Genomic DNA, 27,785 nt, shown 5'->3' on the forward strand with positions numbered 1-27,785 from the left:
CAATCTACAAACAAGTACTATGAAAGTGTAATACGATAGCTTTTGTGTAAAAAAAAAAAATTAATTTAAAATCTTCCCCTCTGTCACAGCACATTCAAACTTGGTTGGCCATGAGACGTGAAAGCCAGTGGTGTTTGGCCTCAATGAATTGCTATGTCAGTGAATAATGATTTAAATTTCAGCTCAAATGTTCCTCACACAAAGCTACTGTATGACTTGGGATGCAGCACATTTTTGGTTTATAGCCCCTGGTCACTGCATGCTTTTGATGAATGGAAAAGAACAGCGAGAGTCACTTTTATTACATTTATTAATGTGAACCGTGCTGAAAGTACAAGCTGCGGCTTCTGTTCATGTGATTGGTTCAGGACACTTGTATGGTTAATGTGCGATCCGCTAATGAAAGCGCAGCAGTTCTCGCGGGCCGCGGGGCCACAGTGGGAAGGCCTGCAGTCGCAGCTGTGTCCAGGCCTGCTGATACACTCCTGCAGCCTGCTTATAGTCCCAGTAGGTCCTCAAATCTTCCCCACTTCAGCAAGCAAAGAGAAGAAACAAACACGTCCATCAGACACAACACATACACAAACAACACCTGCGCACCGTAGGGAGCGCGCATGAGATGTCAGAGGTCAACGTGCATGCATGGCATCACATTTCTGTTTCAAACACAATCTAAGGCTAGAAAGAAACTTTACACAAGTTTGCAAACAGGCAAATGGCTGACTCTGATTTAAAAACTGGTATTTGAATAACTGAATCTCGACAGTATTAAACTTTTACACGAAATACAACAAAAACTTAAAAACAGTGATGAACAGCAGTGTCTAACTAGACATGTCTATAAAAAATAGATACTTGATGCCACACAAACTTTCGCAACAATAACAAGCCTTGAGAGTTCATGTATTTAAAATGCAGTTAAAATGTGCCCAAATTTAAAGATATGGTCAGAGAAAAAGCCCCTGTATGGGTTTTTGCCTATATTATATTTATTTCATATGATAGAGTTAAGCAACATCACGAGCGGGGGAGCTGTTTGTTTTTTTTCTCGAATATCAGCGTGATGACAGATGGGATTGATTATATTCAACATTTCAATAAACAAGAAGTTCATATTGTGTTACATTTAAGACTCAATATTTACATAAAACAATATCTGTTTTTTTCCTCTATTTTACCAAGAAATAGTTCCAAACAAAGCCACAGAAAAAATGGAAAAGTTAATTTGTCACTGCTGTTAACTAATCGCCACACAGAATATGGAAAATATGAAAAGCTTTGGGCATCAGCTGTCCACAACAGGCTAAAACCTGAAATGGTACCAGCACAGAAACACACAAAATATCATCCAATTGTAAAAATAAGTCAGAAAATATCAGTTGAATATTAATTATTGTCAAAAGCCCAGAAAATATCAAGAAATAATTTTTCTTCAATACTGTACACCCCAAGTTCCAATAGGCAGGCACAGATGTTAAGGCCATCTACTGCATGTCACTCACTGCACTTAGACACATTTCGGAAACACAACAACAAAGCATTTGTGTTTGGGGCCTTATTAATCATCTGGAAATCCAGCCATCAGTCTCAGTAAAATCTTACTGTCGGAATAATGCAGAAATCCTTTGATGATGAGACTGTGAAAGTGGACGCAGGGTGATGGATGTATTTGCACATGGAGTGTATATATAATGTGTGTCCTGGGATCTTTGTGGATGGATTTTTCTTTGCTCTAGTGTGAGTCTGTCAGCGCTGTAACAAGAGCTGGACACTGGGCAGGATCACTTCAAAGATTCAAGAACTCTGAACAGAAGAACACTGTTCCCTGAGGTCAACAACTAACAAAAGTCTACTGTTCAATAATCATGTTGCTTTACAGGAATAAAACACACCTATTATTACATACATAACACAAATGTACAAAAAAAAATGTGTAATTTTACACCCTGATGCAGTAGTCTAAAACCAAACAGAGTAATGAATCTGATTGCCAAGATTTATGTCAATATGGATTTATTGAGAGGCTCTGGCTAGTTGTTATGTGGGAAAGGACTCCATCTTGATGCCTATGAGTCAAGAGTCTTATAACACACAGGCTTGCTTTCTCTATAGGGGTTTGTATGGTGGTTTCATTTTTGTGAATGATGTCTTCCACTCAAAAATGTTATCATATTTTAGTAATAACTGTAGGCTAAGCATTGGGACATAAAAGCACACTTTAAGTATTAAGACGAGGATATTATCCATAAATGGCAGGTAGGGGAAAGTCATGTTTTACAATTTATTATTATTTTAACCTAATTAATGAACCCTAACCTCACAGTGTGACAACACGTGGGTCATTTGTGTTCAGTGAACTATTTTCTTGTTCAAAAGCTTTTGTAGACGAGACTATTTTTAGAGCTGTTTACAGCAGAACTGAACTCTGTTTGCATCACTGAATCATTATTTTCCTGTTATCACTGTAAATCTGCTTTGAAACAATCTGTATTATATAAAACGCTATGTAAATAAAAGTGACTTGACTTTAGAGTAGAGGTGTAACAATATATATCGTGTCACAATATATCGTAATACAAAACTGCAACAATATGTATTGTGGATAGTTCACCCAAGATAAAAAGTATTGTCAGAAAATAAAATTTGTGTCAAAGAAAGAGTTTTCGTGTCAGTACTACATTAAACTACTATATATAATGTTGAATATAATGTATAATAATACAATGGGGGGATATTTGTGTGTCCTGATAATGCCAGATATCTTCTGTTACCAATAAAAAGTAGCCTACATTATTTTAAATATATCTAGTCAGAGACAGAGTGCAAGCATATTCATCTAAAATAATTCTGTATTTTCAGCTTCAGAATCATGAATATTTTTATTCAGGTGTCTCTATTGTCCTGTGCATTGGGTTTCCAGCAACAAGTCCAAGCCTATTCATTTACACACACAACATAATACCAAATTTAGCATTTTAATCAACAGTAAAAATGTTGATCTCTTATCATATGTGTTGGAGTATCACAATAATATTGTATCATGAGTTTAGTACCGTGATATGTATCAAATCGTGACTTGAGGGTATCGTTACACCCCTACTTTAGAGTAAAACTATTTCAGGTCTCCCCTATATTAAAACACTCACCGGAGGGTCTCTGGAAGCTGAGAGTCTTCAGTTGCTGCCCTCAGTTTCAGAAACGAATGAAAGAGCTCCACTTTACTGATTAAAGATCTACATATGGAGAAATATGAAACAAAATATGCCTGGGCTCAGAACTGGTTATTGTGGTGACAATGTTTTGTGATGACTGTCAACTTACAAAGTAACATTCTGAATGCATACAGCACATCATATCATATGTTATTCTTGGAATGTAAAATATTCGTTATCCTGAGATCACCTTGCTTGCAATGTTCCCAAAGCTTTCTTCGTCACTCCCTGTTTATATCCGTTGGCAGTGACATCTAGAGGATGCTGGGACACTGCACACCAGCTGATGGCTGCAAGAATATTCATAATTCTGTTAAGTCAGGAAAGCAGGAGAAAACCCCAGATCATTAACAGATCAAGGCCTTACTATGCAATATCTGCAAAGAAAATGAATGAAACCAAATCATAACAGACCAAAGAATGACGAAACCCTCAAAAATGATTCTTCTGGGCAGAAACACTTCGAGTTGGGGGATAAGCCCCATAAATTACTGGCCCAACAGTTGAGAGGCTTGCAAGCTAGTAGAGCCATTCATAAGATTAAATCAAAGACTGGAGAACTAGTTATTGATCCTAAAAGTATAAACAATCGTTTTAGGGAATATTATGAAGAGTTATATATGTCAAAAGCAAAAGGGAATGTTTCTGACTGGCTGGAGCATCTAAGACTCCCTAAATTAAGTGCGGCTGCTCGTGAAGCTTTGAATTCTGACATTACCACACAGGAGATTCTGGATGCTTTAAAATCATTTCCCAATGGCAAGGCTGCTGGCCCAGATGGTTTCGGAATTGAACTGTATAAAAAATTTTCTATGAAGATTGCTCCTCTTCTTTTGAGGATGTTCAATCATTCATTTGGAATCCGGAAATTTCCACCCACATTGTATGAAGCTAATATTTCACTGTTATTAAAAGAAGGTAGGGACGAAGCTGAACCTTCATCGTTTCATCCTATCCCACTACTGAACTCAGACATTAAAATTTTTACCAAGTTATTAGCAAATAGGTTAAATAAATATATATCATCCATCATTCACACTGATCAAACTGGCTTTGTCCCAAATAGATTTTCCTTTTTTAATGTCAGAAGATTGATGAATATAATGTATCATAGGTGTATAGTAAGGGCTCGAGGGTGGCTGCCCTTTGCCTAGACGCGGAAAAGGCATTCGATCAAGTGGAATGGGCATATATGGTAAAGGCCTTGGAGGAGTTTGGATTTGGTCGTCAATTTGTATCGTGGATTACAATGCTATATGCTCATCCATCTTCCTCCATTCTCACGAACCAAGAAAGATCATTGCCGTTCCGATTACACCGCGGGACACGCCAGGGCTGCCCCCTCAGCCCATTGCTCTTTGCCATTGCCATTGAGCCTCTTGCCATTAGTATCAGGAATCACCCTTCTATTGAACCCATCCGTCTGGGTAATGTGGATCACCATATTTCCCTATACGCGGACGATGTTGTTCTTTTTATATCACAACCAGAGAAATCAGTTCCTGTATTGCTGGATCTTATTAAAACATTTGGTGAAGTTTCCGGATATACAATTAACTGGCAGAAGAGTGAGTTCATGTCACTGGGTGCGGATCTCAACACTGAATTTTTGCATAATCTCCCGTTCAAAATTACAAACAGGCTGAAGTATCTTGGTGTAGTTTTGCCGAAAGACCCTAAACTAATTTTTAAGCTGAATTTTCTTGAGAAACAGGAGAAACTGAGGAGGGACATTGAAAAATGGAGGACTCTTCCTCTTTCTATGGTGGGTCGTATAAATGCCATTAAGATGGTTTCCCTGCCGAGGTTCTTGTATCTTTTTCAAAATTTACCTATTTTTTTGGCACGATCTTTTTTCAAATCTTTGGATTCGATAATTCTTCCTTTTATTTGGGGCTTTAAAGCACACAGAATTTCAAAAACTCATTTACATAAACCAGGGAAAATGGGTGGGTTAGGACTGCCGAATTTTCTGCATTATTACTGGGCAGCGAATGCTAGAGCCCTGGTTTATTGGCAGGAAGGATATAATATGGAGGTATCTGCCGAGACTCCCCCCTGGGTTGCCATTGAAATGAGTGATGTCAAAAATAGCTCTCTTCCGGCACTTCTTTTCTCAACACCCAGACCTCCTGCAACTGTTAAGATGGATAATATGATTATCTTTAATTGCTTAAAAATATGGCAGCAAATTAGAAAGGACTGCAGACTACCAGACACTTCTATCCATGCTCCAGTATATCGCAATCATGCATTCTCTCCATCCCTCTCGGACGGGTCTTTTAACAGTTGGAGGCTAAAGGGTGTGGTCACTTTGAAAGACCTGTATATTAATAAACAGTTTGCCACATTTGCACAGTTACAAAATAAGTTTTCTCTTCCCGCAACACATTTTTTCCGATATTTGCAGATTAGAAACTATGTTCGTCAATGTGTGCCTAACTTTGAGTCTCTTCCGGAAGATAAAATGATCTATAAGCTTTTGTTGGGCCCACTTGATTCTAGAAAATTGGTCTCTGGCTTTGTAAATATATTCTCTGAACGAACAGTTTATGTTACACACTCTTTGAAAAACTCCTGGGAGGAGGAGCTGGGAATGCAGATTGGAGATGATGTTTGGAGGGAGGGTCTTGGTAGGATCCGATCTTGTTCTATTAGCACCAGGCATCAGTTAATCCAATTTAAGGTGATGCACAGGCTTCACTACTCAAAGACCAAATTGCACAGAATTTTTCCCACCATTTCATTGCTTTGTGACCGATGTAAATCTGCAGAGGGCTCTCTGACTCACATCTTTTGGACATGTCCAAAACTGAATAATTTTTGGTGTAGCATATTTAAGTGGTTTTCTGACATGTACAACTGTGTATTTGAACCTGACCCAATGATTGCATTGTTTGGGGTTTCTCCTTCTCTACTTAAACACAGAGTTTCGATGCAAAGCACAATTATGTATGGAATGGTAGTTGCAAAGAAAATGATTTTAAAACTTTGGAAGTCAGATACTGTGCCTCAGTTTAGGATCTGGTTAAGTGAGCTCATTGGTATATTGCATATGGAGAAGGTCCGCTATGGCATGATGGACAATCTTAATAAATTTTCAGATATTTGGCAGCCATTTTTGGCTCACCTTGACAAATACAACACTGATTTTGACCAGCAAGGGAGTTCATAGTGTGCCAACCACCTTTACCATCTCTGTTTAGTACTTGTGTTGAGATTCTAGTGTCAGCGGTGCAGCAGTGTACTTAATTATTGTTGTTTTTAAATATGCCCTGTTTTTTTTTTTTTTTTTTTTTGTGTCTGTGTTCTGTTTTGCTTGTGGTTTCTATTTTGTATTTTTTTTTTCTGTCTGGTTTTTTTTTGTTACTTGTATACAAAATTCTAATAAAAATATTATAAAAAAAAAAAAAAAAAAAAAGATTCTTCTGCTGAACTACTTTGGAGGAGATTTTTGATGTTCTGTGTGACGGTAATCCCTTTTTTGCATAGTCTTGGGCTTACTGAAAGAAGTTCTCTACAGTAGCAGCAGTGCTGCAGGGATGATGTATTTTTGTAGGCTAAAACCCGGAAACTACTTTGCATTTTAGCATTTACATGTACATCATCTCAAAGGCAATGAGGTCTTTGATTAAATGCTGGGGGAAAGGTCTGTGGTTAAATGCAGGATAGGTGATTTATTCCAGAAACGTTTTTTTGTTATGCTGGTTGAAATTCACATCCTGATAGCAATCACTAAGTTAAGTAGTCTAAATGTATTAATATGTCAGTTTATATCTTCTGTGGAAGGAGTAGGACTATAAAATGTTCGTCCTCTGCGTTCCGAGGGCAACGATGCGATGTCCTACCTGCCTGACATCACACGTCATCAGTGTGTTTCATGCTATGCAGAGTTAGACAGACGTCAGTCACTGAGCACCGCAAACGAAACAGCAGCCATCTTTTACAGTTCCTCCTGAACCAAAACAAGAAGCATATGCCACGTTCACACCCTAACTACTGTAATCTGGAAGAGATGGAAACCTGTGATGTTATACTGTCTAAGCGATTAATGACTTGAATTTAAGCGTTTCAATGCCAACGCTATCAACGCAGAAATGAATCTGCAGCAGTCAGGTGGTACAGGCAAAGACTATAGAATAACACAAGACTCGTCAATCGTATTGTTTTGAATGGGGAAAAGTGCAACGCTCAATATGGCAGAATAAGTCCTGCCTTCTAAATAAGAGCCAATCGCCGATTGGTGAAGTCATTGCGTCACTGCAGCTGCTGTTAGAAGCTCTGGATCCTATAGAAACAGTCAGATGCACTTCCACTGTGCACTAGCTTGATCCAGCCTGAAAAAATTTGTTTTTGTCATGATTCAAGCGTTTAAAAACAAAAAATATGAGATAGTTGTTGTCAGATTTCATTGGTGATTTCAAATATGAAATTTAATCGTAAGCTTGGCAAACAGTTTTGGAGAATTTGATGTTTCCCCATTGAAAGAGATAGGAGCTGTACTTGCACGCCCGGGAGGCATGATTTCAAAGATGGCCGCTGAGTGAAATTACTTGTCCTAAAGGGACTTTGGTATAGGTCAGTGCTCTTTAAATTGTTTATGTTCATTATTATTGTAATGTTGTGTGCTTTGAGACATGAGTTAGTTTAACACTGTCTCTCATGACACTTTTGTTTGCTCTCTGCTGTGCGTGTTGATGTGTTTTGAAGGAGGCGTGGCTTCAGAGATGCTCTGAAGGGAGGGCAGGATCTTATGCTTTCAAAGCTAGCTCGCTATTGCTAGCCTCTCTGAAAATCCCTTACCCTTACCTTTAATAGTCTTATTTCTTAAATATTCTTATATAGTCTTTTCTTCCCTCTTGTGACGTATATCTGAGTGATACAGCTTCTGGAATGTGAAAAAAATGTGGGGCGGGCCTTGATTTCATCCTTGGGAGATGATTGGACAGAAGGAAGTTGGCCGTTGCTGTCTAAACAAAGGCAGATCTGAATGCAAGTTTGCAGGCAGTTGTGGAGGATATTTAGTCCCGCCCTCCACCAAGACACACGTCATGAAGAAAACAGATGCCGTTTCGAGGGGGAGGGGAAGGTTAAGGTTTTTTATAAAATAATTTTTTTTAGATAATGACTTACATGGATAAATCATGTATAATAAACACTGCAACATTCAGTAAAAAAATAAGAATATTCGAGCGTTTAGAATATTTTAATATATTAAATATTTTACTTGTCTTGAAAAAGGCAGTTGTTAATAAGTTAATAAGTGTCTAAATGGGATTACAGAAGTTGTCGGGAACATTAAACATCATCGACTGAACATGGTAAATTCTTTGAGTCACTAGTCCACTTTCACAGCTATGTTGTGTTTATAATCACACTCTTGCAAACTATAACTCAAACTTTCAGGGATTTTTTTTTTTTTTTTTAAATAAAGACTGAAAAAGTTAATGGTGGTGAGATTGAAGCCAATGGAAATCAGCTAACTTACGGGTTGGCCTACAAAAATATCCCTGCAGTGCTCTGTTCATTTTAAACTCATTAAAAAAAAAAAAAAATTCTAAAATGTTAATCGGTTTGGGTGATGACACAATTTTCAAATTGTCACTTTTTTTTTATCATTACAAGGGACAGAAATTAAAGAATGTATCATATACACCAAGCAAGGGCAAGATTTTTTATTTATTAATGAAATGTTTAGCTTAAAAGGATAGTTCACCCAAAAATGAAAATTAGCCCATGATTTATTCACCCTCAAGTCATCCTATGTGTATATGACATTCTTCTTTCAGACGAATACAATCAGAGTTATATTAAAAAATGTCCTGGCTCTTCCCAGCTTTATAATGGCAATTTACGTTTTGAAGTCCATAAAAGTGCATCCATCCATCCATCATAAAAGTGCTCCACACTGCTCTGGGGGGTTAATAAAGGCCTTCTGAAGTGATGTGTTTGTATAAGAAAAATATCCATATTTAACATGTTACAAAGTAAAATTCTAGCTTCCTGCCAAACGGCCGTACACTGTCTACTTATGAAAAAAAAAAAAAAAAAGTTGCGCTTTAGACTTAAGAGGAATCAGTATGTTTGTTTGGCCGGAAGCTAGTTATTTTACTTTATAACGTTTTAAATATTAATATTTTTCTTACACAAACCCAGCGCTTCACCTCAGAAAGCCTTTATTAACCCCCCAGAGCAGTGTGAAGTTCGTTTATGTTGGATGGATGCACTTTGATGTACTTCAAAACAGAAACAGCCATTCAGTGCAATTATAAACCTTGGAAGAGCCAGGACATTTTTTATTATAACTCCGATCATATTCGTCTGAAAGAAGAATGTCATATACACCTGAGATGACTTGAGGGTGAGCAAATCATGGGATAATTTTCATTTTTGGGTGAACTATCCCTTTAACACAGCCTGCTCAACACAGTCTTAAGAATGATATATGACAGATTTGAAGGAAACGCCAGCAGCTGAAACAGACGGGCCATTGTGACCCTGTCTACAGCGAACGTCACACTGAGTCAAAAGCAAAAAAGAGCCATTATAATCAAGACCAGGCGCAGGTGGAAACACACCAACTGACGTCTCCGCTGTAGACATGGTGTCACTGTAGTTGTGAAATCTGCTTTGGGATTATGTACACAATACATTTAAGATTAATGTTTGAAAATCTAACATTGTGAAACTTGTCTACACCGAGTGTGTCCACTGACACATTCAGTGTAGAGAGCGTCACTGGCTTTATTTGCTTTTGACGTAACATGCCACTCAGGATACAAGCCTGAAACTCAAAGCCTGAAATTCCAGCTGAATTAATTGCAAAAATTTGTGCAGTTACATAAAATAAAAAAATGAATGAATGAATATGTTTGTGTGCTCACCTGCCCCACAGGGAGATATTCTGCCCTGTGTGTGTGTGTGTTTGGACTCCGTGTGTGTGTGGTTGTGAGTAAATTCCAGACTGGCCTGCAGAAGCTCTGGAGCTTGTATGGAGAAACCTGATGGCAAACCCCTCACATGAGAACATCTATTAGAGAAGATAAGTGAGTTTTAATTATTTTAATGGAACAATTTAAAATCAGCATGAATTTAATGTCTTTTCTTCCCTGTTGTGATGTATATCCGACTAAAACGGCCTCTAGAATGAGATAAAATGTGGGGTCGGAGTGGGACTTGATTTTGTCCTCGGGATTTGATTGGATCGTAGGAAGTTAACTAAACGAAGGCAGATCTGAATGGCAGTTTGCAGGCAGTTGTGGAGGATATTAAGTCCCGCCCTCCACTGACACAAACGTCATGAAACGGTTTCGAGGGGGAGGGGAAGGTTAAAGGTACAATATGTAGTTTTCCGCCGCTAGGGGTCGCTAACCTCTTCAGAACAATAACAAAGGCGTAGATTGATGATGCAGTGAATGAGAGGAATCATGGAACTTTTCGTCATGCCGATGGATCTAACAGAAGCAGGTCGCGATTGCTAATGTGAGACAGATATCAGCGCCACACGCGGATATAAAGGAATGAGGACATTTCATTCTACCGAACTAACAGCAAGTGCTGAATTACTACTCACACAGGTCAGTTTATTAGACTGTTTACAATTGTGAGATAATGCAGCGCTGTTTCACTTGGCCTACACTATCACACTAAACAGCATTTGAGTGTGTTTAAAGTTATGTTATTCTATGTGTTAGTTTGTTGGCTTTATGAGACTAACAGTAAGCTAGATCAATATTAGAATATCATACTGATCATATTCTAACATTTCATCATGTTGAGCTATATAACATAAGCTATATAAGCTGATATTGATCCTCATTTTATTTCTCCTTTTGTCCCAAAGTCTGCTTGCCATGGTCCATAATGTTTGAGCGAAACAACAACAGCGTAGCTAGACGTTACGCAGTTGTCCATGTCTGTCGCCGTGGTTACTATGGCAGTACAAGCGGAAACCAGGGGACTATTTAACTATTTATACAACTATTTAAAATTGTGAATTTCTCTGAATTTACAAATTCTTGGAAACATTTATAATAGTGTAAGTACACAATTGAACGAAATATGTAACACTGTGCAAGTAGTTTTTGGATATTTTAATACAAAAATCTTGCAAATCTTGTAAATCTTTAAGGATTTTGCTAAAATATTATGAGTGCACATGAATTAAAAAAAAAAAAAAAAAAAAAAAAAAGATTTACACAGATAAATCATTTATAATAAACACTGCAACAAAAAAAAATTATTCTGTAAAAAAAAAAAAAGAATAGTCCATTTTGATTTTATGGTGACTTTAACATGATTTGTTACTTATATGGCTGCTTTCTGTGTCATTCCTCTTCCTCTTTCCATGAAATCTGTCTTTTTACAGATGAAAAAAAATATTTTAAGAAAATAAAATGCATAAAAAAATCCCCTTCCTCATTTAAATGATTGTAAATATAACTGTATAAATACTTTAATATTTTATTTATTAAATTATTATTAATTAATATTTATTATTAAATGTTACAAATATTTATTGAATATTAATTTTGTGTTTTGATGTGCATACAGTGTTTGCATAATTCTCTAAAAGTTCTGTATGTAAAATACTTTCTTCTTAATATGCAGACACATCAAGTTGCTCAAGCATTGCTCTATTTGTTTAAGCATTCTGACCATACCAATTACAAAACTACTAGTATACTTCATGCAAAGTAGTGTACTACATTACTGATTTTGAAGTTGCTACATAAATATATATTTTTTTAAATGTAACAAAACATATATTTTCAAATTATTATAAAAACTACATTTAAAGAAAAAATAATAAAACATTTTAAATATATATATATATATATTAAATTAGCAACATCTAAGAACAAGTTTAGTTCTTCAGAATTCTGAATTTTGTGTAGGGCAGCAAGAAAAACAAAAATAACCCAGTTTCAATACAAGACCCTCTGGAGCTCTAGCATGTGGAAAACGTGCGCTATTAAACAGAGGGTTTATAAGGTCATTTCTGGCTTTTTGGGTGTAACTCCTAATAAAAGTGAACACTGGTTGAAAATCAGCATAAAATGAAACATGGAAAAATAACAAAATGAACACCTGAACTAAGACAAAATTCCAGTTTAAGTATAACAGCAATCCAAAAAACACTAAGAAATCTGATCTCTGGTTAAGCTTTTATATGGCCTGTATCCTGTATGTCTAGTAGGCTGAGACTTTAACTAAACACACACTAATTTCTCTAATTAAACTCTAATTTAAATGTGTATTTAAAATTTTAGCCTATATATATATATATTAGCCTATATTATGTATAACATGTGCGTGTGTATGTATGTGTGTGTGTGTGTGTGTGTGTGCGTGCGTGCGTGCGTGCGTGCGTGCGTGCGTGCGTGCGTGCGTGTGTGTGTGTGTGTGTGTACATATATTACATCTGTTAATTCACCAGTGGTTCCCTCAGTATTTTCCTATGGGTTTTTATAATGAGGTTTTTACAATTATGAGTAAAATAAGGCCTTTGATAAATTTAAGTTGATGACACTTGGGCATTTTGCTCTGCAGTGTAAATTACACAAATCCAACGTTGCACAATGTTAGTATGGTATTTAAACATAGCAACACTTACCGTGTTATCAGTGCTCTCTGCATTGCCTGATGGTTGTATGGACCCTTCCCAACCACCACAGCACTGAAACAGATCGGTCCTTGCAGGTAATGAGACAGCAGGGCACCCTGGAATCCTAGAATGGCCCAGCGGGTAAGTTTATCACTGCACGAGAGAGAAAGTGTGCGTTCCCCACGGCCTGGCTTAACCCTCAAAACCCCAACATTGTGATAGAGTAATCCAGGCTTGAGAGGGTCGGTTGGGCCATCAGGGACACACTTTGCCCCAGTGCGATGGAGGTCCGGCGGGTAGACTTTGTTTACATCCGGTTGATAGTATGGGACTTCATTTAATTGATTATGCTCTTTGTTTTCTGTTATAACTTCATGCTCATCGGCATCCCCTGATTTTCTGAATGATGAATGGTTGTCACTTGTCTTCATTCCAGGACCCTGTCTGGTCTCCTCTAATTCACTCTCAGCGTGTCGCTTCAGGCCTCGTCTCTCTGATTCTTCGTTCTGAACTGCCTTTACTGGCTCACAGGGCTGCGCTTGACTGCCAGTCATAGGGAATATGGAGGCATCACCACCTGAGGATACATTAGCAAAGCACTGACTGATTTACAAACATTTGTGAAAAAATGGGTTGTCCAAAAGAGCTCAGTTAATTTAAGAATGGTGCTGTGATAAGATGCCACCTTGGCAATAAGTCAGTTTGTGAAAATTCATCCCTGCTAGAAATTCCATGGTCAACTGTAAGTGATTTTATTAAATGTTTAGAAACAGCAACAACTCAGCCAAGAAGCAGAAGAGCACGTAAAGTCACAGAACGAACTGGTCATCGAGTGCTGAGGCGCGTGAGTTAAAGTCACCAACTTTCTGCTGATTCCACTGCTGAAGAGTTCCAAACTTTTATTGGCATTAATATCAGCACAAAAAAACTGTGAGGCGGGAGCTTCGTGGACTGGGTTTCCATGGTCGAGCAGCTGCATGAAAGCCTCACATCAACAAGTTCAATGCCAAGCGTCGGACGGAGTGTGTGAAGCACATCACCACTGGTCTCTGGAGCAGTGGAAACTTCGAATCACGCTTCTCTGTTTGGCAGTCTGAATGGTCTGGGTTTGGCGGATGCCAGGAGAACGTTACCTGCCTGACTGCATCATGCCAACTGTACAGTTTGGTGGAGAAGGGTGTTATTGAGTGTGGGGCTGTGTTAGCTTAGGACCCTTACTTCCAGTGAAGGGAATCTTAATGCTTCAGCATGCCAAGACATTTTGGACAATGCTATGCTTCCAACTTTGTGGGACAGTTTGGGGACGGCCCTTTTCTATTCCAGCATGACTGTGTCCCAGTGCACAAAGCAAGGTACATAAAGACATTGTTGGCTGAGTTTGGTGTGGAAGAACCTGATTGGCCCACACAGAGCACTGATGAACCGGATGAACAGGAACAGAGATTGTGAGCCAGGCCTTCTCGTCATAGGCAGAGCGTGTGTAAGGCTGGGGAATGCTTTGCCAAAAATGCACCAGCACATTTAAACTAAATCTAGTAATAAAGTGAAAATGAAAATTAAAGTGTTGATTGCGGGCTTGCAGCATTAAATTTAGATCAGCTTATGTTGCATCATACTTTTTATGTGATCTGTTGAGATGCAATGGGCAATCAGAGGCATTAAGATAATCGCTGAAACACCGGAGTTCTCTTACGAGAGTCCTCTCGTACTGCGTTTTTGTAAAAACGCTACGGGAAAAACTCTTTTTTCATGAAATACTGAAGCAAAAAATTATCCTTAATTTTCCATATATGTAAAGCGCGTTGCAGCAGTACACAGCTATGGCGAGACAGCTTGCTCGCTCATTGGCTGTTCTGCGTCAACTGCATAAGCCTATCGAGCGAGGCCTGAAGCTTCGCGCCCTCCCTTGCCACTTCTCGCCGAGACGGGTGTGGCTAACCTCTATAAAAGGAGCTCGAAAAGGCTGATTCACTTGATTTTCATCTCTTCAGCGAAGCTCACGCATCGCTGGATCACGAGGAAGCACGCGTCGTCTGATGCAAGCACTTCAGCGGGACGAGCCCTCGAAGCCGCTGGCCAACGCCGCCTTCTACTGCCGTACCTGCTGCGCTTTCCGACGCCATATCCTTTCCATTCTATTGTTCTTGTGTGTGTGTGTGTGTTCGCTTTGCAACACTCACCCCTAAAAGAGCTGCGTCTTTTTCAAGATGCCTTCTCATGCAGCGCTCGCGCTCGCTGACGGCGAAACGCCTTCACTCCGAGCCAATTGCCTACGGTGACTCTGAGGACTCGCCGGGCATCCTTTCCGAGGCTGCCCTTCCTGGAAGCGGATGGCGGGATTAGTTTTTCTTTACGTTACAAGAAAAGCTACCCTGCCTCTGCACGCGTCATTCACCGGCGAAGGAGAAAAGAGTGTTCTTAGTCCCGCCGTTGGTCGGTCTGACCTCTTTTCTCTCACATTTCTCAGTTCCCTGTTCGGCGACTGGAAATATTATTGCAGCAAGTGAGTCTGTTATAGCACGCCTGCCTGGTACGCCCTCCCCGCTTCACAGCGCGCGTCGAAACTACGGTGACTTTAGAAGTAGCACATCTACTTTGCGCCGAAATATCAAAACTGATGAGCAAAGGGGCGATAGAGCATGTATCCCAAGCTCAAAGCGAAGGGGGGCTATACAGCAGATACTTTCTGGTCCCCAAAAAGGACGGTGGTATCAGACCCATACTGGATCTAAGACGGCTGAACAGAGCATTAGTGAAACGCAGTTTCAAAATGCTCACGACCAGGAAAATCCTCGCGCATATTCGCCGAGGAGACTGGTTTATGTCGATAGATCTGAAGGACGCGTATTTTCAAATACAGATAGCGTCACATCACAGGCGATACTTGAGATTCGCCTTCGAGGGTCAGACATACCAGTATACAGTCCTGCCGTTCGGCTTGTCCCTGGCACCTCGTACATTTACGAAATGCATGGACGCAGCGCTCGCCCCTCTCAGACTCAGAGGCAAGCGAGTGCTGAACTATTTGGACGACTGGCTGATCCTAGCTCAATCACGATCACAGCTCGTGGAGCACAGAACCATTTTACTCGATCACCTCGAGAATCTTGGTATCACGGTCAATTGGACAAAGAGTTCGCTGAACCCCAGTCAAGCGATTTCGTTTCTGGGTACCATTCTGGACTCACAGTCTATGACAGCGCGGCTGTCGCCACAGCGCGTGCTGCACATTCAGCGCGCGGCGAGATCCTTCCGCTGCGGCGCGACTACCCCGCTCAGGAAGTTTCAAAGGATGCTGGGTCTCATGGCCTCAGCATCGCCAGTTGTTCAGCTGGGCTTGCTCCGCATGCGCCCTCTGCAGTTCTGGTTGAGAGCGCGAGTACCGCGCGGAGCGTGGGTGTCCGGCCGGTTACGTCTCAAGGTCAATCAGAGCTGTGTGGCAGCCCTGATACCTTGGATGGCGGACGACTGGTACCGATCAGGTGTAAGCCTGGGGACTTCCTCGGGAGTGAGGATGGTGTCGACAGACGCATCCACCTCGGGATGGGGAGCGCTGCTCGAGGGCAGACCGTTCTTCGGCCTGTGGTCAGAACGAGAAAAGCTCCAACATATCAACTGCCTGGAAATGCTGGCAGTGCACAACGCGCTGACGCGTTTTTGTCCCCAAATCAAGGACCAACACGTCGTAGTCCGTTCGGACAACACGGCCGTGGTGTCCTACATAAATCGCCAGGGCGGTCTCAGATCCAGATCCCTGTACAGGTTGGCGAAACGCCTCCTAACATGGGCTCAGCACAATTTGCGCTCGCTGAGAGCAGTGCATGTGCCTGGGCTCCAGAATTTGAGCCCAGACAGACTGTCCAGGAACAACATTCCCCTGGGCGAATGGTCTCTACACCCACAAACAGTCCGGCTGTTGTGGGAGAGATTCGGCAGAGCGGAGGTGGACCTATTCGCGTCCCGCGAAAATGCTCATTGCCCCGTGTTCTTTTCCAAGAACGACAGCGCGCTGTCCCGGATGTGGCCGCGCTGCCCGCTATACGCTTTTTCCCCCGTCTCCCTCCTGCCTCAGGTGTTAGAGCGGGTCAGGGAAACAAAATGCTCAGTACTGCTTGTAGCACCGTTCTGGAAGAACCAAGCATGGTTTCCAGTCCTGATGCAGTTAGCAGACATCGCTCCATGGCCAGTGCCATTGAGGAAAGATCTCCTCTCGCAGGCCGGGGGCTCGATTTGGCACCCACACCCGGAGTTGTGGTCCCTTCATGTGTGGGCGCTCAACGGATATCCGTTGATCTCGCAGAGGGAGTGATGAATACCATCACTCAGGCTAGAGCACCGTTGACTAGGTGGCTTTATGCCTCGAAGTGGTCGGTTTTCTCCGGCTGGTGTACAGCTCGGGGCCTATCACCCCTCGATTGTGAGGTGACGGAGGTTCTCTCCTTCCTACAGGAGCTGTTGGATAAGGGCAGATCCCCTTCCACGCTCAAAGTTTATGTGGCGGCTATTGCAGCGTTCTCTGGAACAACGCTAGGTCAGTCACTAGGAAGGAATGTTTTAGTCATCCGCTTCCTCAGGGGAGCTAGGAGGCTGAATCCTCCCAGACCTCCTTCAGTCCCTATATGGGACCTTTCTACGGTTTTGGCGGCCATGAAAGGTGCCCCTTTCGAGCCTATCCAATCTATTAGCCTCAAACATTTGTCTTTAAAACAGTGTTTTTGATGGCTCTCGCTTCGGTGAAGCGCATAGGCGACCTGCACGCGCTCTCCGTGAGCCCAGCGTGCTTAGAGTTTGGACCTAATGACTCTAAAGTCATACTCAAACCTAGGCATGGTTATGTGCCAAAATCCCTCAACACGCCGTTTCGGGCTCAGGTTATCTCCCTGTCTGCCCTGCCGGGATCAAGTGAGGAAGGGGACTCAGGTTTTCTTTGCCCCATTAGGGCTTTAAGAGCTTACGTGTCCCGCTCTGCTGTCTTCAGACAGACTGAGCAGCTCTTTGTCTCGTTCAGTGGACGTTCCAAGGGAATGGCTGTTTCGAAACAGAGCCTATCCAGATGGATAGTTGACGCCATAGCGCTGGCTTACACTGTCAAGGGCCTCCAGTGCCCGTTGGGCGTTAGAGCGCACTCCACGAGAGGCGTCGCCTCTTCGTGGGCTTGGTCTAGCAGGATTTCCTTACAGGACATATGTATGGCGGCAGGCTGGGCCTCACCGTCTACATTTATTAGGTTTTACAACCTAGAGGTTCCCGCCTTGCAGGCTTAGCTACTATCGGTGTAGTCGAATCAGCTGTCTAACTAGAACACTGAAATCGCATGCGCAGCGCGCTACCGACTGTTTTATGGGCAGAATTGTGTAAGACCCACATTTCCCACATTAGTTCAGGTTCCCCACCCTGTCTATGTGATGTCATATTCGCGTCTGCGGACGCGGCCATATAAGGACGGAGGGATCCCCTTTTGTCTCTAGACTCTCTCTATGAGGTCATGTTTTGCGTCTGCGGACGCTACAATATAGGGAATTAAGGTCCCCCCCCCCTTTATTCCCAGACTCTCTGTGAGTCTATCTGGTGATTATGCACTGTATACCTGGGTTAGCTTCCAGTGATCGGTGTTTTATCCCAGCACGCACGGCGTTTTACAAGGGGTTCCCGTAGCGTTTTTACAAAAACGCAGTACGAGAGGACTCTCGTAAGAGAACATACTCGGTTACTAACGTAACCTCGGTTCTCTCTAGAAGAGGGAACGAGTACTGTGTTCTCTGCCGTGCGTACGGTTCACTCTGGTTCGCTTCGGCGATGATAATCAAGTGAATCAGCCTTTTCGAGCTCCTTTTATAGAGGTTAGCCACACCCGTCTCGGCGGGAAGTGGCAAGGAGGGCGCGAAGCGCCCTCATTGGCCTGACGTCACTTCAGGCCTCGCTCAATAGGCTTATGCAGTTGCCGCAGAACAGCCAATGAGCGAGCAAGCTGTCTCGCCATAGCTGTGTACTGCTGCAACGCGCTTTACATATATGGAAAATTAAGGATAATTTTTTGCTTCAGTATTTCGTGAAAAAAGAGTTTTTCCCGTAGCGTTTTTACAAAAACGCAGTACTCGTTCCCTCTTCTAGAGAGAACCGAGGTTACGTTAGTAACCGAGTACGTTTTGTTCAGTGCACGAGCTGAACTCTGATTTATGAATGAATTCTGATTATGTATACTTTAATCATACACCGATAAACAGATTTGGTGATTGTGCTCTTGAGAGCGTGGAAACTAATATAAATAGGATTTTTTATTTACAATGTATTTTTGCAGCATTGAGCAATGTAGCCAATCACAAACATATCTGATGATTTCTTGAATGCAATGGTCAATCAGACGTGTTTAAGTTAGAATCCCCTCAACACTTAATACGCCAGAGTTTTTGTCCAGTGCTGAGATCCGCACACTCAAATTCTCTCGTTATAATTTAACTTGTGACAAAAAAGTGTAGACATTATGTAGGCTAAATAAGTTATCCATTGTACAGTCAGCTTAATCGATTAGCAGAACTTTGTGTAAAGAGGAGTGATAGCTTAGTGATTAGCCCTTGTATGCACGCTTAGGCGATATATAATCCATTCAGAATTTGAAGAAAACGTATGTTTTGCTGCATTAGGTAAGGGTAAGGCAATGGTTAGGCTATTTATTATTCGAATCTAGCCTCTTTCCCAGTGACATTCATCTGACCTTTTCTCTTTTGTATTGGCTCTCTTCCCTCTCTTTCTACATCTAGTCTAGTCTAGAGTTGGTTCACCCTCCACCTATGCTTCTCGTCAGAGCCGCCTTAACCTAATGTTAGGCCCCGGGGCTGAGAGATTTTGTAGGCCCCCCATCCCCTTGATTTATAGAGTCTCATTTTATAAAAGTGTAATATCTAGGTAATCTACATCACAAAATACATTAATTTCTTTCGAGACCTACAACAGTGAGTTTTCCCTCTTTTCCGTCACCGTCTCGAGTGCAGTGCAGGCAAGACAGAAGAGTTCGAGGGCGATTTCACTGTTTTATATGATTTGACTGTAACTAACCACAAACATGGATACGGTTTAATAAAATGATGCATGGAAAAGAAACTGTCGACAGTCTCAGTGAGTTTAATTCATACATTTATAGTTCGAGTGTTGTAGTTTTATGATGCAAGTTTAGCACTGCTGAAGTTCATTTTACAGTTTCCCCTGCATTATGTTGACTATTAGGGACAAGAAAATAGATTATTTGTCAAATTCGGATGACGTTTTAGTAATTTATGACAGTATGAGTGAGTTTAATTTGTAGATTGATCGATCGTTAATCTAGTAAATTATTTAATCCACTGAACACTGCTGTGTGGTAATATAAAAACACTCTCCCAACAGCATACTGTTTCTTTTGAGCCTAATTCCTAGTCAAATTAAAATAATATAGTTGTATCACTTGTGATGGTGTTTTGTATAGATGTGGCCAGACGAGCAGTCTACCAATAACATTAGAGCGACAGCACTACCAACGCCCACAAGAGACTTCACAGTATAGAGACTAGCGACATACAGCGACAGGGGCCTCCCAAGGTGTCCCAAAACACTCGAAATCTTGTGGAAATCATTCCCAGAAGAGTGGAAGCTGCAAAGAGGGGACCAGTCGGTGTAATGGTCAGGTGTTCCAATACTGTGTGTGTGTATATATATATTAGTACAGTTCTGATTAAGCTATTTCATATATTTACATATTATTTCAAAGGTTGGTTATGTTGTTTCCTTCATGATCAATGCAATTAATGTTTCTATGCCTGAAGAGCAAGACTAAATATGATTTTTTTTTTTTTATCCCTTATATTTCTATGAATTCTTAAACTCTAATTAAAGGGTTAGTTCACCCAAACATTTTAATTCTGTAATTATTTACTCATCCTCATGTCATTCCAAACCCGTAAGACCTTCGTCCATCTTCGCAATACAAATTAAGATATTTTGATGAAATCCGAGAGCTTTAGTAGTAAACTGTGCAGCGCTTCCAGGTTTTACTTCAGAACACCAGGTCATTATTGGCTGACGCGGTTCATGTGAGCACTACGACACATGAGATGCTGATGTAGGAGCTAGCCAATAATGAACCAGCGCTCTGACGTACAACCTGGAAGCACTGCACAGTGTTTACTACGTAGCAGACTGACATGGAAGAGAAGAGAGTGTTGGATAAAGTCGTTATCTTTGAGGGGTTTTGCGCACAAAAAGTATTCTCGTCGCTTCATAACATTAAGGTTGAACTACTGTAGTCACATAGACTATTTTAACAATGTCTTTAATACTTTTTAATACTATAAAAGAGGTAATAACATTGTAGTCAATGGAAGGACAGAAAGCTCTCGGATTTCATCAAAAATATCTTAATTTGTGTTCTGAAGATGAACGAAGGGCTTACAGGTTTGGAACGAGTAATTAATGAAAGAAACTAACCCTTTAAATGTACTGACTGATAATTTTCCTTGGTTTACTTTTTGGTTTAAATATTTGATGACTAATTTTCTAAAACATAGGAAATATAGTAATAATAATATAAGAGAAAGAGTATACAAATATCTGACTGGTAGTGCACAGCAGAGACCCTTTTTAACTAAACAAATATTTACATGTAAGACATAAAGCTGGACTCACAGGGTGTTTGACTGGTGAAGAAAAGGAAAGAAACTCCTGGTTTAACTGTCCATTTTCCCTTTCCGGCTCCTGGACAGAAGACATCGGAGCTCTGGCCACTCACAGCCCTGTGCAGCTGCTCCGTCAGATACCTGAGCATAGAAACATCAGTGTGGCCGAGCAAACACTCAAGTGCACAGATTCATTTCAACTGTTATTACTTTAAAACCAAATTTAGTCTCAACAGTGTGACCAAGAAGCACATTCTTTTGATTTAAATTTTTACATTATTGGTGTCTCATGAATCGAGACATTTCATTATTATTTGCCTCGCAGAAAAATGACTAATTCACATCTATAAAATTGTTTTCATTTTAGTACTGTTACATTAAATGACCATTTTTATTTCTTATACTCAGTTTCTATATATATTTCTTATGTTTAAAAAAATATTTATCTTCTATCAACAGATTGATTATTGGAGCAAGAAAAATAAAATCCTCTGAAAACAAGTCTTAATGTCTTATAAACTATATGGTTAGGGAATTTGTATAGTTTTCTTGTTTTAAGAATGTTTAGATGTTTAAGGAAAACAAGAAATATATTTGTTAAGACTGATTTGTTGCACTGTAAAAACATCAAAAGCAAGCCAAGTATCGCATAAAGTAAAAAAATAAATAAAATAAAAACCTTAAAATGGACTTCCATTACAACAACACACATGATCATCCAGAACACAGGTTACAGGACATAACATCCGCTTGACGCTTGTCAAATCCATGTACAAATACAGAAAGGTAAACGCATAAATCCATCAAATATGCCCATAAGATATGTTTACAGTGTAACTGTGAAGGATTGTGATATAAGAAGCAGCTGGTTTTGTGTTTGTGAAGCATCACAAATGCAAAGAAGTTCTGGTAATGCTTTACAATAAGGTTCATTAGTTAACTTTAGTTAACCACATTAGTTAGCATGAACTGCACTTATACAGCATTTATTAATCTTATATGTTAATTTCAACATTTACTAATACTTTATTAAAATCTTGTTAATATTAGTTAATGCACTGTGAACTAAATTTAACAAACAATGAACTGCTGTATTTGCATTAACTAAACTTAACAAAGAGAGTTAAATTACCTGACACACCCCCTTCGAGCAATAACCTCAGCATGACTGTCATTCAGAATATCACCTGCAAATCATCACAATACAAAAGATATGAGATGGCAAAGTAGGTTCGTATTTGACAAATTGTTTAAATCTTTTACGTTTACCCTTCACACTCATAGCAGACTGGCCGATGCATTTGGTGCCCGTCCCCAAAGACACAACCTGCTTTTGAACTGAGATTAAATGGTTAAAAGGGCATTTTGAAGTTTTCATATCGGTGTTTATGAGATGAGCACTTAGTTAAACAGCATCGCTAACCTGTCTTCTGGTCTGAGCTGTCAGTCAGCAGAACTACAGCAGCCAGTAGAGTCCACTCTCTGCCCGCCTCTGGCTTTCCTCTCTTAGGGAGTTTATTAAAGTGATTATAACACAAACTGGCTATTTCATCAGGACTCCACATGATCTGATGGTATACATGAACAGTAGTAATTCATGATGAGACTTAACATGTGTTTTTACATCATTACCGTTAACGCAGTATTTGTGTACTCACACTTAAATGTCTGGTTAACACTCATGCGAGTTACGGATGCAAATATAAATTCAGTAGGTCATAAAAGTGTTCTTCGTGTGCTTTCTCGTGTCTTGGGAAGAAGTCTTGCACCCACAGCAGAAGTAGAATACAATATCAAAGATTTCAAAATAAGAGTCTCCACATTCGCTCGATAGAGGGCGCTTTAATACTAGACAGGGTCTGATCGATACAGCTACAATCTACTCTTCCATTGAACTGTATACATGTCTTGAAAGCAGAGTTCTAGATATTAATTTATTGTTTTATTTGTAAATAAATTAAGTAAAGCAACAGCTTAAACAAAAGTGAACAAACAGGCAATTATTATTATTCACTGACAGTGGCAGAGTCAAAGCTTGCTTTAAACGTTTATTTAGTGTATCTTTACTACATTACATTTTGTTTTCTGTTTGTTTGCATCTCAGTCAACACTGTTGGGGGTTAAAATAGGCCCACGTTTATTACAAAAATGTTGTTCTCAGGTAAATAAATAATTATTTAATTACTTAAAGCCTTTATATAATGCATTATAAACGTGTTTTGTTGCATTAATTATGCCTTGTCATGGACCTTATAATGTAATGTGCTTACAGTTATTCATCCAATGCAATACATCATAATACTTATATATTAATCATCACACCTTTAGAAAGTATAATGCAATAAAACAGACAAACAACCAATTTCAGATGCAAGGAATCTGCTAATATTATAATGCATTAACTCTGTTACAATTATTTATGAAAATATAATTATAACGTATATTATGAATAGCAATATATAATATATATATATATATATATTGCTGTTAAACGATTACGTTATAGGCCTTTCAGGCCTATGACCTTTTTTATTTTCTTTTATTTTCTTTTATTTTACGATACAGTTCTTTACAGTTAAGATTTGATGCCAATAAATAACCAACACTGACTGATGTTGCTGAGAGCTGTATACTGAATGAACAAATGTCTCAAGCCTTCATACAGCTCAACGATACTGGTCCTTATATCAGAATTCACACACTTGATCATTCATTTTCATGACGTCAGCTGTTTGTGATTACAGAATGAAGAATATTTTTGTATAAACATTCAATTTCACACTGATGTTCCAAAGAGGATGCTTTAAAGACTGATCGAATCATATTTCTTTTACTGTCTATGTATTGAACATCCTTATTGTTTACAAGCAATGTTTTCTCTACACAATAACAATATTTAACTGAAATAAAGAAGTTGTTCTTTAATAAAGGGCACTTCTGACTACTTAAAATTAAACATTACTAATAAAATATAATGATATAAAGATAAAGGCTTTCATTAGCCTTCAAATTAACTTTGGTATATTTCAAATTTGGATTCTTGATATTGTGAGCAAGTAATAATGTGACAATAATAATCTAACTTTTGTGGAAAAACATTAAATAGGCCTTGTACACAACTTAGTTAACTGGCAATCAACCTAACCTATGAATTTTGAAATTCTAAAAATTAAAAAAAACGGTAAATTGTCTGCTTCTGAATGAAAATGATCTACTACTGACTGTTTTGGTAATGACAATCAAAAAGCGGCTCTGAGATCATCAGGTAGAAATCGTAAAATATATTAAAGCCATATTGGAAATACTGTAATTACGAAATTCTGACTTGTAGAAAGTGTTCTTAAAATAAACTAAAAACCTGAATAATAATAATAAATTAAAAAACAGTTTAAATGTAGCTTATGTAGTTAAATAAGAGATAATTAAGGTATCTGCAAAACAGCCAGAAACGCATAATCATGAGTCCAAGGATGTGGAACCTCCAAGATGACCGCTAACAATTAGGTTAATCACAACATAAATGTCATGTCAGATCTTCAAACGCTCACTCTGCTGCCATTATAATTAAATATAAACTCAAATATAAACTTGGATAATAGTTGTTTAAAGGTGCAGTAAGCGATTTCTGAGAAAAGCTGTTTACAGTGGATCGGCCAATCAGCAGTAGGGGGCGTGTCCACTGATGATGGGGGAGGAGAGGGAGTGAAGAAAGAGAGGGAAGAGAGCCAATACAAAAGAGAAAAGGTCAGATGAATGTCACTGGGAAAATAAGGGCTATCATCAGGCAAGACCTTTAGGAGCCACATTAATATTAATAAAGCTTTTGAGCGCTGGAGAGACATAAGCGGGAAGGCCTGAATAGAGAGTCAGCACTGATGTCACTTTCCCGCTCATCCGGACTGAGTGGCAGAAGAGTTGCTGCATGACTGGAGTTAATAGGGAAAACTTCGAAAACAAACAATTATCAGTTTAAACTAAAGGTTGGACTCGATATAAGTGTTCCTAACAACTTCCCAAAGATCCAGTGATCCATTGATATACATGCAGCAGGAATCATGTTTCCTGATATTTATGTGCCTGATTTCGACGCCAGGGAAATACATAAAGCAAATTTGCCTGTGAACGCTTTATACAAGTACAATATAGGTAAGTCTAAATCCAGGTAATCACTAATATCAATGTCATATATATATCATCATATAGTCCTTAAACTTGTATAGTTTTTGTCAGTGTTTATTTAAAAACTTCCACTTATGCATTATGTAAGATGGTAAATATTTAATTGATAAGTTTTCAATACAATATATAACAATACAATATATAGGGTATGACTTTTACCCCAAAATTCAACATATTGACAAATTGATAACTGCAAATCCACCTTTCGCTGCCTGGATCCAGTTGTTTCTGTGAATTGCAGCGATCCATTTGCTACTCTGTTCTGTAGCTTTCGGCAGTCTGTAAAAATACACCTCAGATTTCTTGTCAAATCCATTTGTTCAGTCAATCTCAAAGCTCGTTCCCGTTTTAGATGTGTTTTTCGCAGCATTCACACTGAAAACCAGTGCTGCCGCTCAGTGTTTCTGCCACTCAGTGGGCGTAACTGCAGTCAGTGACATCACATGCATAACCTCTATATAGCAACACTGATGTTCTGTTGTTTCCTCTCCGTATGCGAGTAACATTGGTTCATATGTTTCACAGAACCAAGATGCTGTTGTTGTAATGTTAGCTATAGTCACAGGACAGTTTTGAGTGTCACTGAAGCATTATTTTGCTTTGCTTTATTCTTGCATTTGGTGTGTTTGTTTGTTTCTCAGAAATCACTTACTGCACCTTTAAAATGCTTGAGATGGATGGCAGTATTGGGGACAGCCATTCTTTGTTATAAAAAAAAAGTGTACAAATGCCAAATCGGATACATGCTTTTTAAAATATTGTTATTATTTAATTCATTTAAATCATTCAAGGACAGACAATTTCACTTAGGGAAATAACCCTATAATTCCTATAAAAACAAAGACCTCCTAAAACATCATTAATGGTCAAAATGAATACACGTTTTGTTCCAAAATGAGACTCATTTACCTACTGGAGGTCCTGCTGAAAAACAAACCTTAAGATGTACATCTGGAAGAGTTTGGTTTCTTTACCTAATATGTCACGGAGTAAAAAATGATTTTTCTGTCACAATCCAAAATGATTTCACAGTCCATAACTGGATTTTATTTCAACTATTTACAGTGTAGCATGGCATGTCACAAAATAATGAAATCATATCTGATCAATCTCTTTAAAACAATTATTTTCTCAATTACCTCAATGGTCCTCTAGCCCATATACACTGATATGATACATGAGCTCCAGCTACGCGGTTCATGACATTTGCTGCGGTTTATTTTATTATTAGTAGTAATATTTCTGTGTTGAATGCTGCATTATAATGATGGGGTTGAGAATTTCACCTCACACGGAAAATCAGGATTGATCACATTTGGATTTAGGCAATTCAGGGAATTCATTTTAAAAATCTTGATAATGAAATAATGCAGTGACCTATGTCATAATTTGCACTGCTTTCTCTGCATAGAAATGTAAGGTGAAGTTACCATTCCCAGAAGAGGCCAAATGAAATATTACATTCAGTCAAACGCTGGTCCATCAGTGCTTCTGCTCTGCTGTTTAAAGTGATAGTTGAATCCAAAAATGAAACTCATTTTGTTTTACTCATCCTCGTGTCATCACCAGCATTGCTGTTATTTGAAGTTTGAAGAATCCCACACTCCTCTTTTCCATACAACAACAGATCATAGTGATCATTCCTTAAAATTCTTTGTTTCTGTTGCACGGAAAAATAACAGTATATCAGTATAGAATGATGTGAGGGTGAGTTCTCATTTTTAGATAAACTAGTAATTGAACTGTAAATCTGCAGCAACAGTCTGTCCGTTCAGTCCACATTAGTGGTATTAATGGCCTAGTCACAAGAAACTGATTAATAATTTTCTTGGTCCTGTCCTTTCCATGCTCATCACTCTTGTCCGAATCCCTCAGTTTCCTCGATAGCAAACAGAAGTTTTTCTCTGAGCTGTTCCACGTTCTTATAGGGTGGCAGATCCAGACGATTAAAGCTGAAAATGTAAGGCAGGAGGGACAAATAAGTCACAAAACAGTTCTATAAAAACAGTTATTTTCTATTATTTTTCAGATTTAGGTTGAACATTTGCATCTCACCAAGTGTGACTTCTAGGCAGCCACGTTTCCTTCCCCACTTTGTCTATGCAAAATTTTTGTGGCCCGTTACTTCCTAGACAATGAGGC

The 27,785-nt window shown here is 39.4% G+C and overlaps 2 protein-coding genes across 7 annotated transcripts in view; both read right to left on the reverse strand.

The window, feature by feature from the left end:
- Positions 1–396: 396 nt before the first annotated feature.
- On the reverse strand, positions 397–23,283 carry adat1 (adenosine deaminase tRNA specific 1; the record flags this gene model as incomplete). 4 transcript variants are annotated; one of them, XM_079858622.1, is made up of 10 exons in its annotated part: positions 23,123–23,283; positions 22,888–23,032; positions 22,734–22,802; positions 22,597–22,651; positions 21,475–21,605; positions 12,829–13,396; positions 10,097–10,242; positions 3,403–3,502; positions 3,147–3,233; positions 397–529 (listed from the first exon to the last, which is right to left on the reverse strand). In XM_079858622.1, the coding sequence occupies exons 2-10, from the start codon at positions 23,027–23,029 to the stop codon at positions 397–399; spliced, it is 1,431 nt and encodes a 476-aa protein (XP_079714748.1). In that variant the 5' UTR covers positions 23,030–23,032; positions 23,123–23,283. The 4 variants fall into 4 exon arrangements, with proteins under 4 accessions (XP_079714748.1, XP_079714749.1, XP_079714750.1 ...); XM_079858623.1 differs by having other exon boundaries at positions 22,888–22,969; positions 23,123–23,221; XM_079858625.1 differs by lacking the exons at positions 397–529; positions 3,147–3,233; positions 3,403–3,502 and adding an exon at positions 7,052–7,167 and having other exon boundaries at positions 23,123–23,229.
- A 3,632-nt stretch (positions 23,284–26,915) lies between these two features.
- The window catches only part of wwp2 (WW domain containing E3 ubiquitin protein ligase 2), a 56,564-nt gene continuing 55,694 nt past the window's right edge, over positions 26,916–27,785 (reverse strand). For all 3 annotated transcript variants that reach the window (XM_079860184.1, XM_079860182.1, XM_079860183.1), the window contains 2 exons: positions 27,699–27,771; positions 26,916–27,595 (listed from right to left, as the gene is read on the reverse strand). In XM_079860184.1, the coding sequence (XP_079716310.1) occupies positions 27,496–27,595; positions 27,699–27,771 (173 nt within the window). In that variant the 3' untranslated portion in view covers positions 26,916–27,495. The remainder of the gene's footprint in view (positions 27,596–27,698; positions 27,772–27,785) is intronic.

The sequence above is a fragment of the Squalius cephalus genome (genome assembly GCF_949319135.1).
Source record: "Squalius cephalus genome assembly, chromosome: 23".
Classification (NCBI taxonomy): Eukaryota; Metazoa; Chordata; class Actinopteri; order Cypriniformes; family Leuciscidae; genus Squalius; species Squalius cephalus.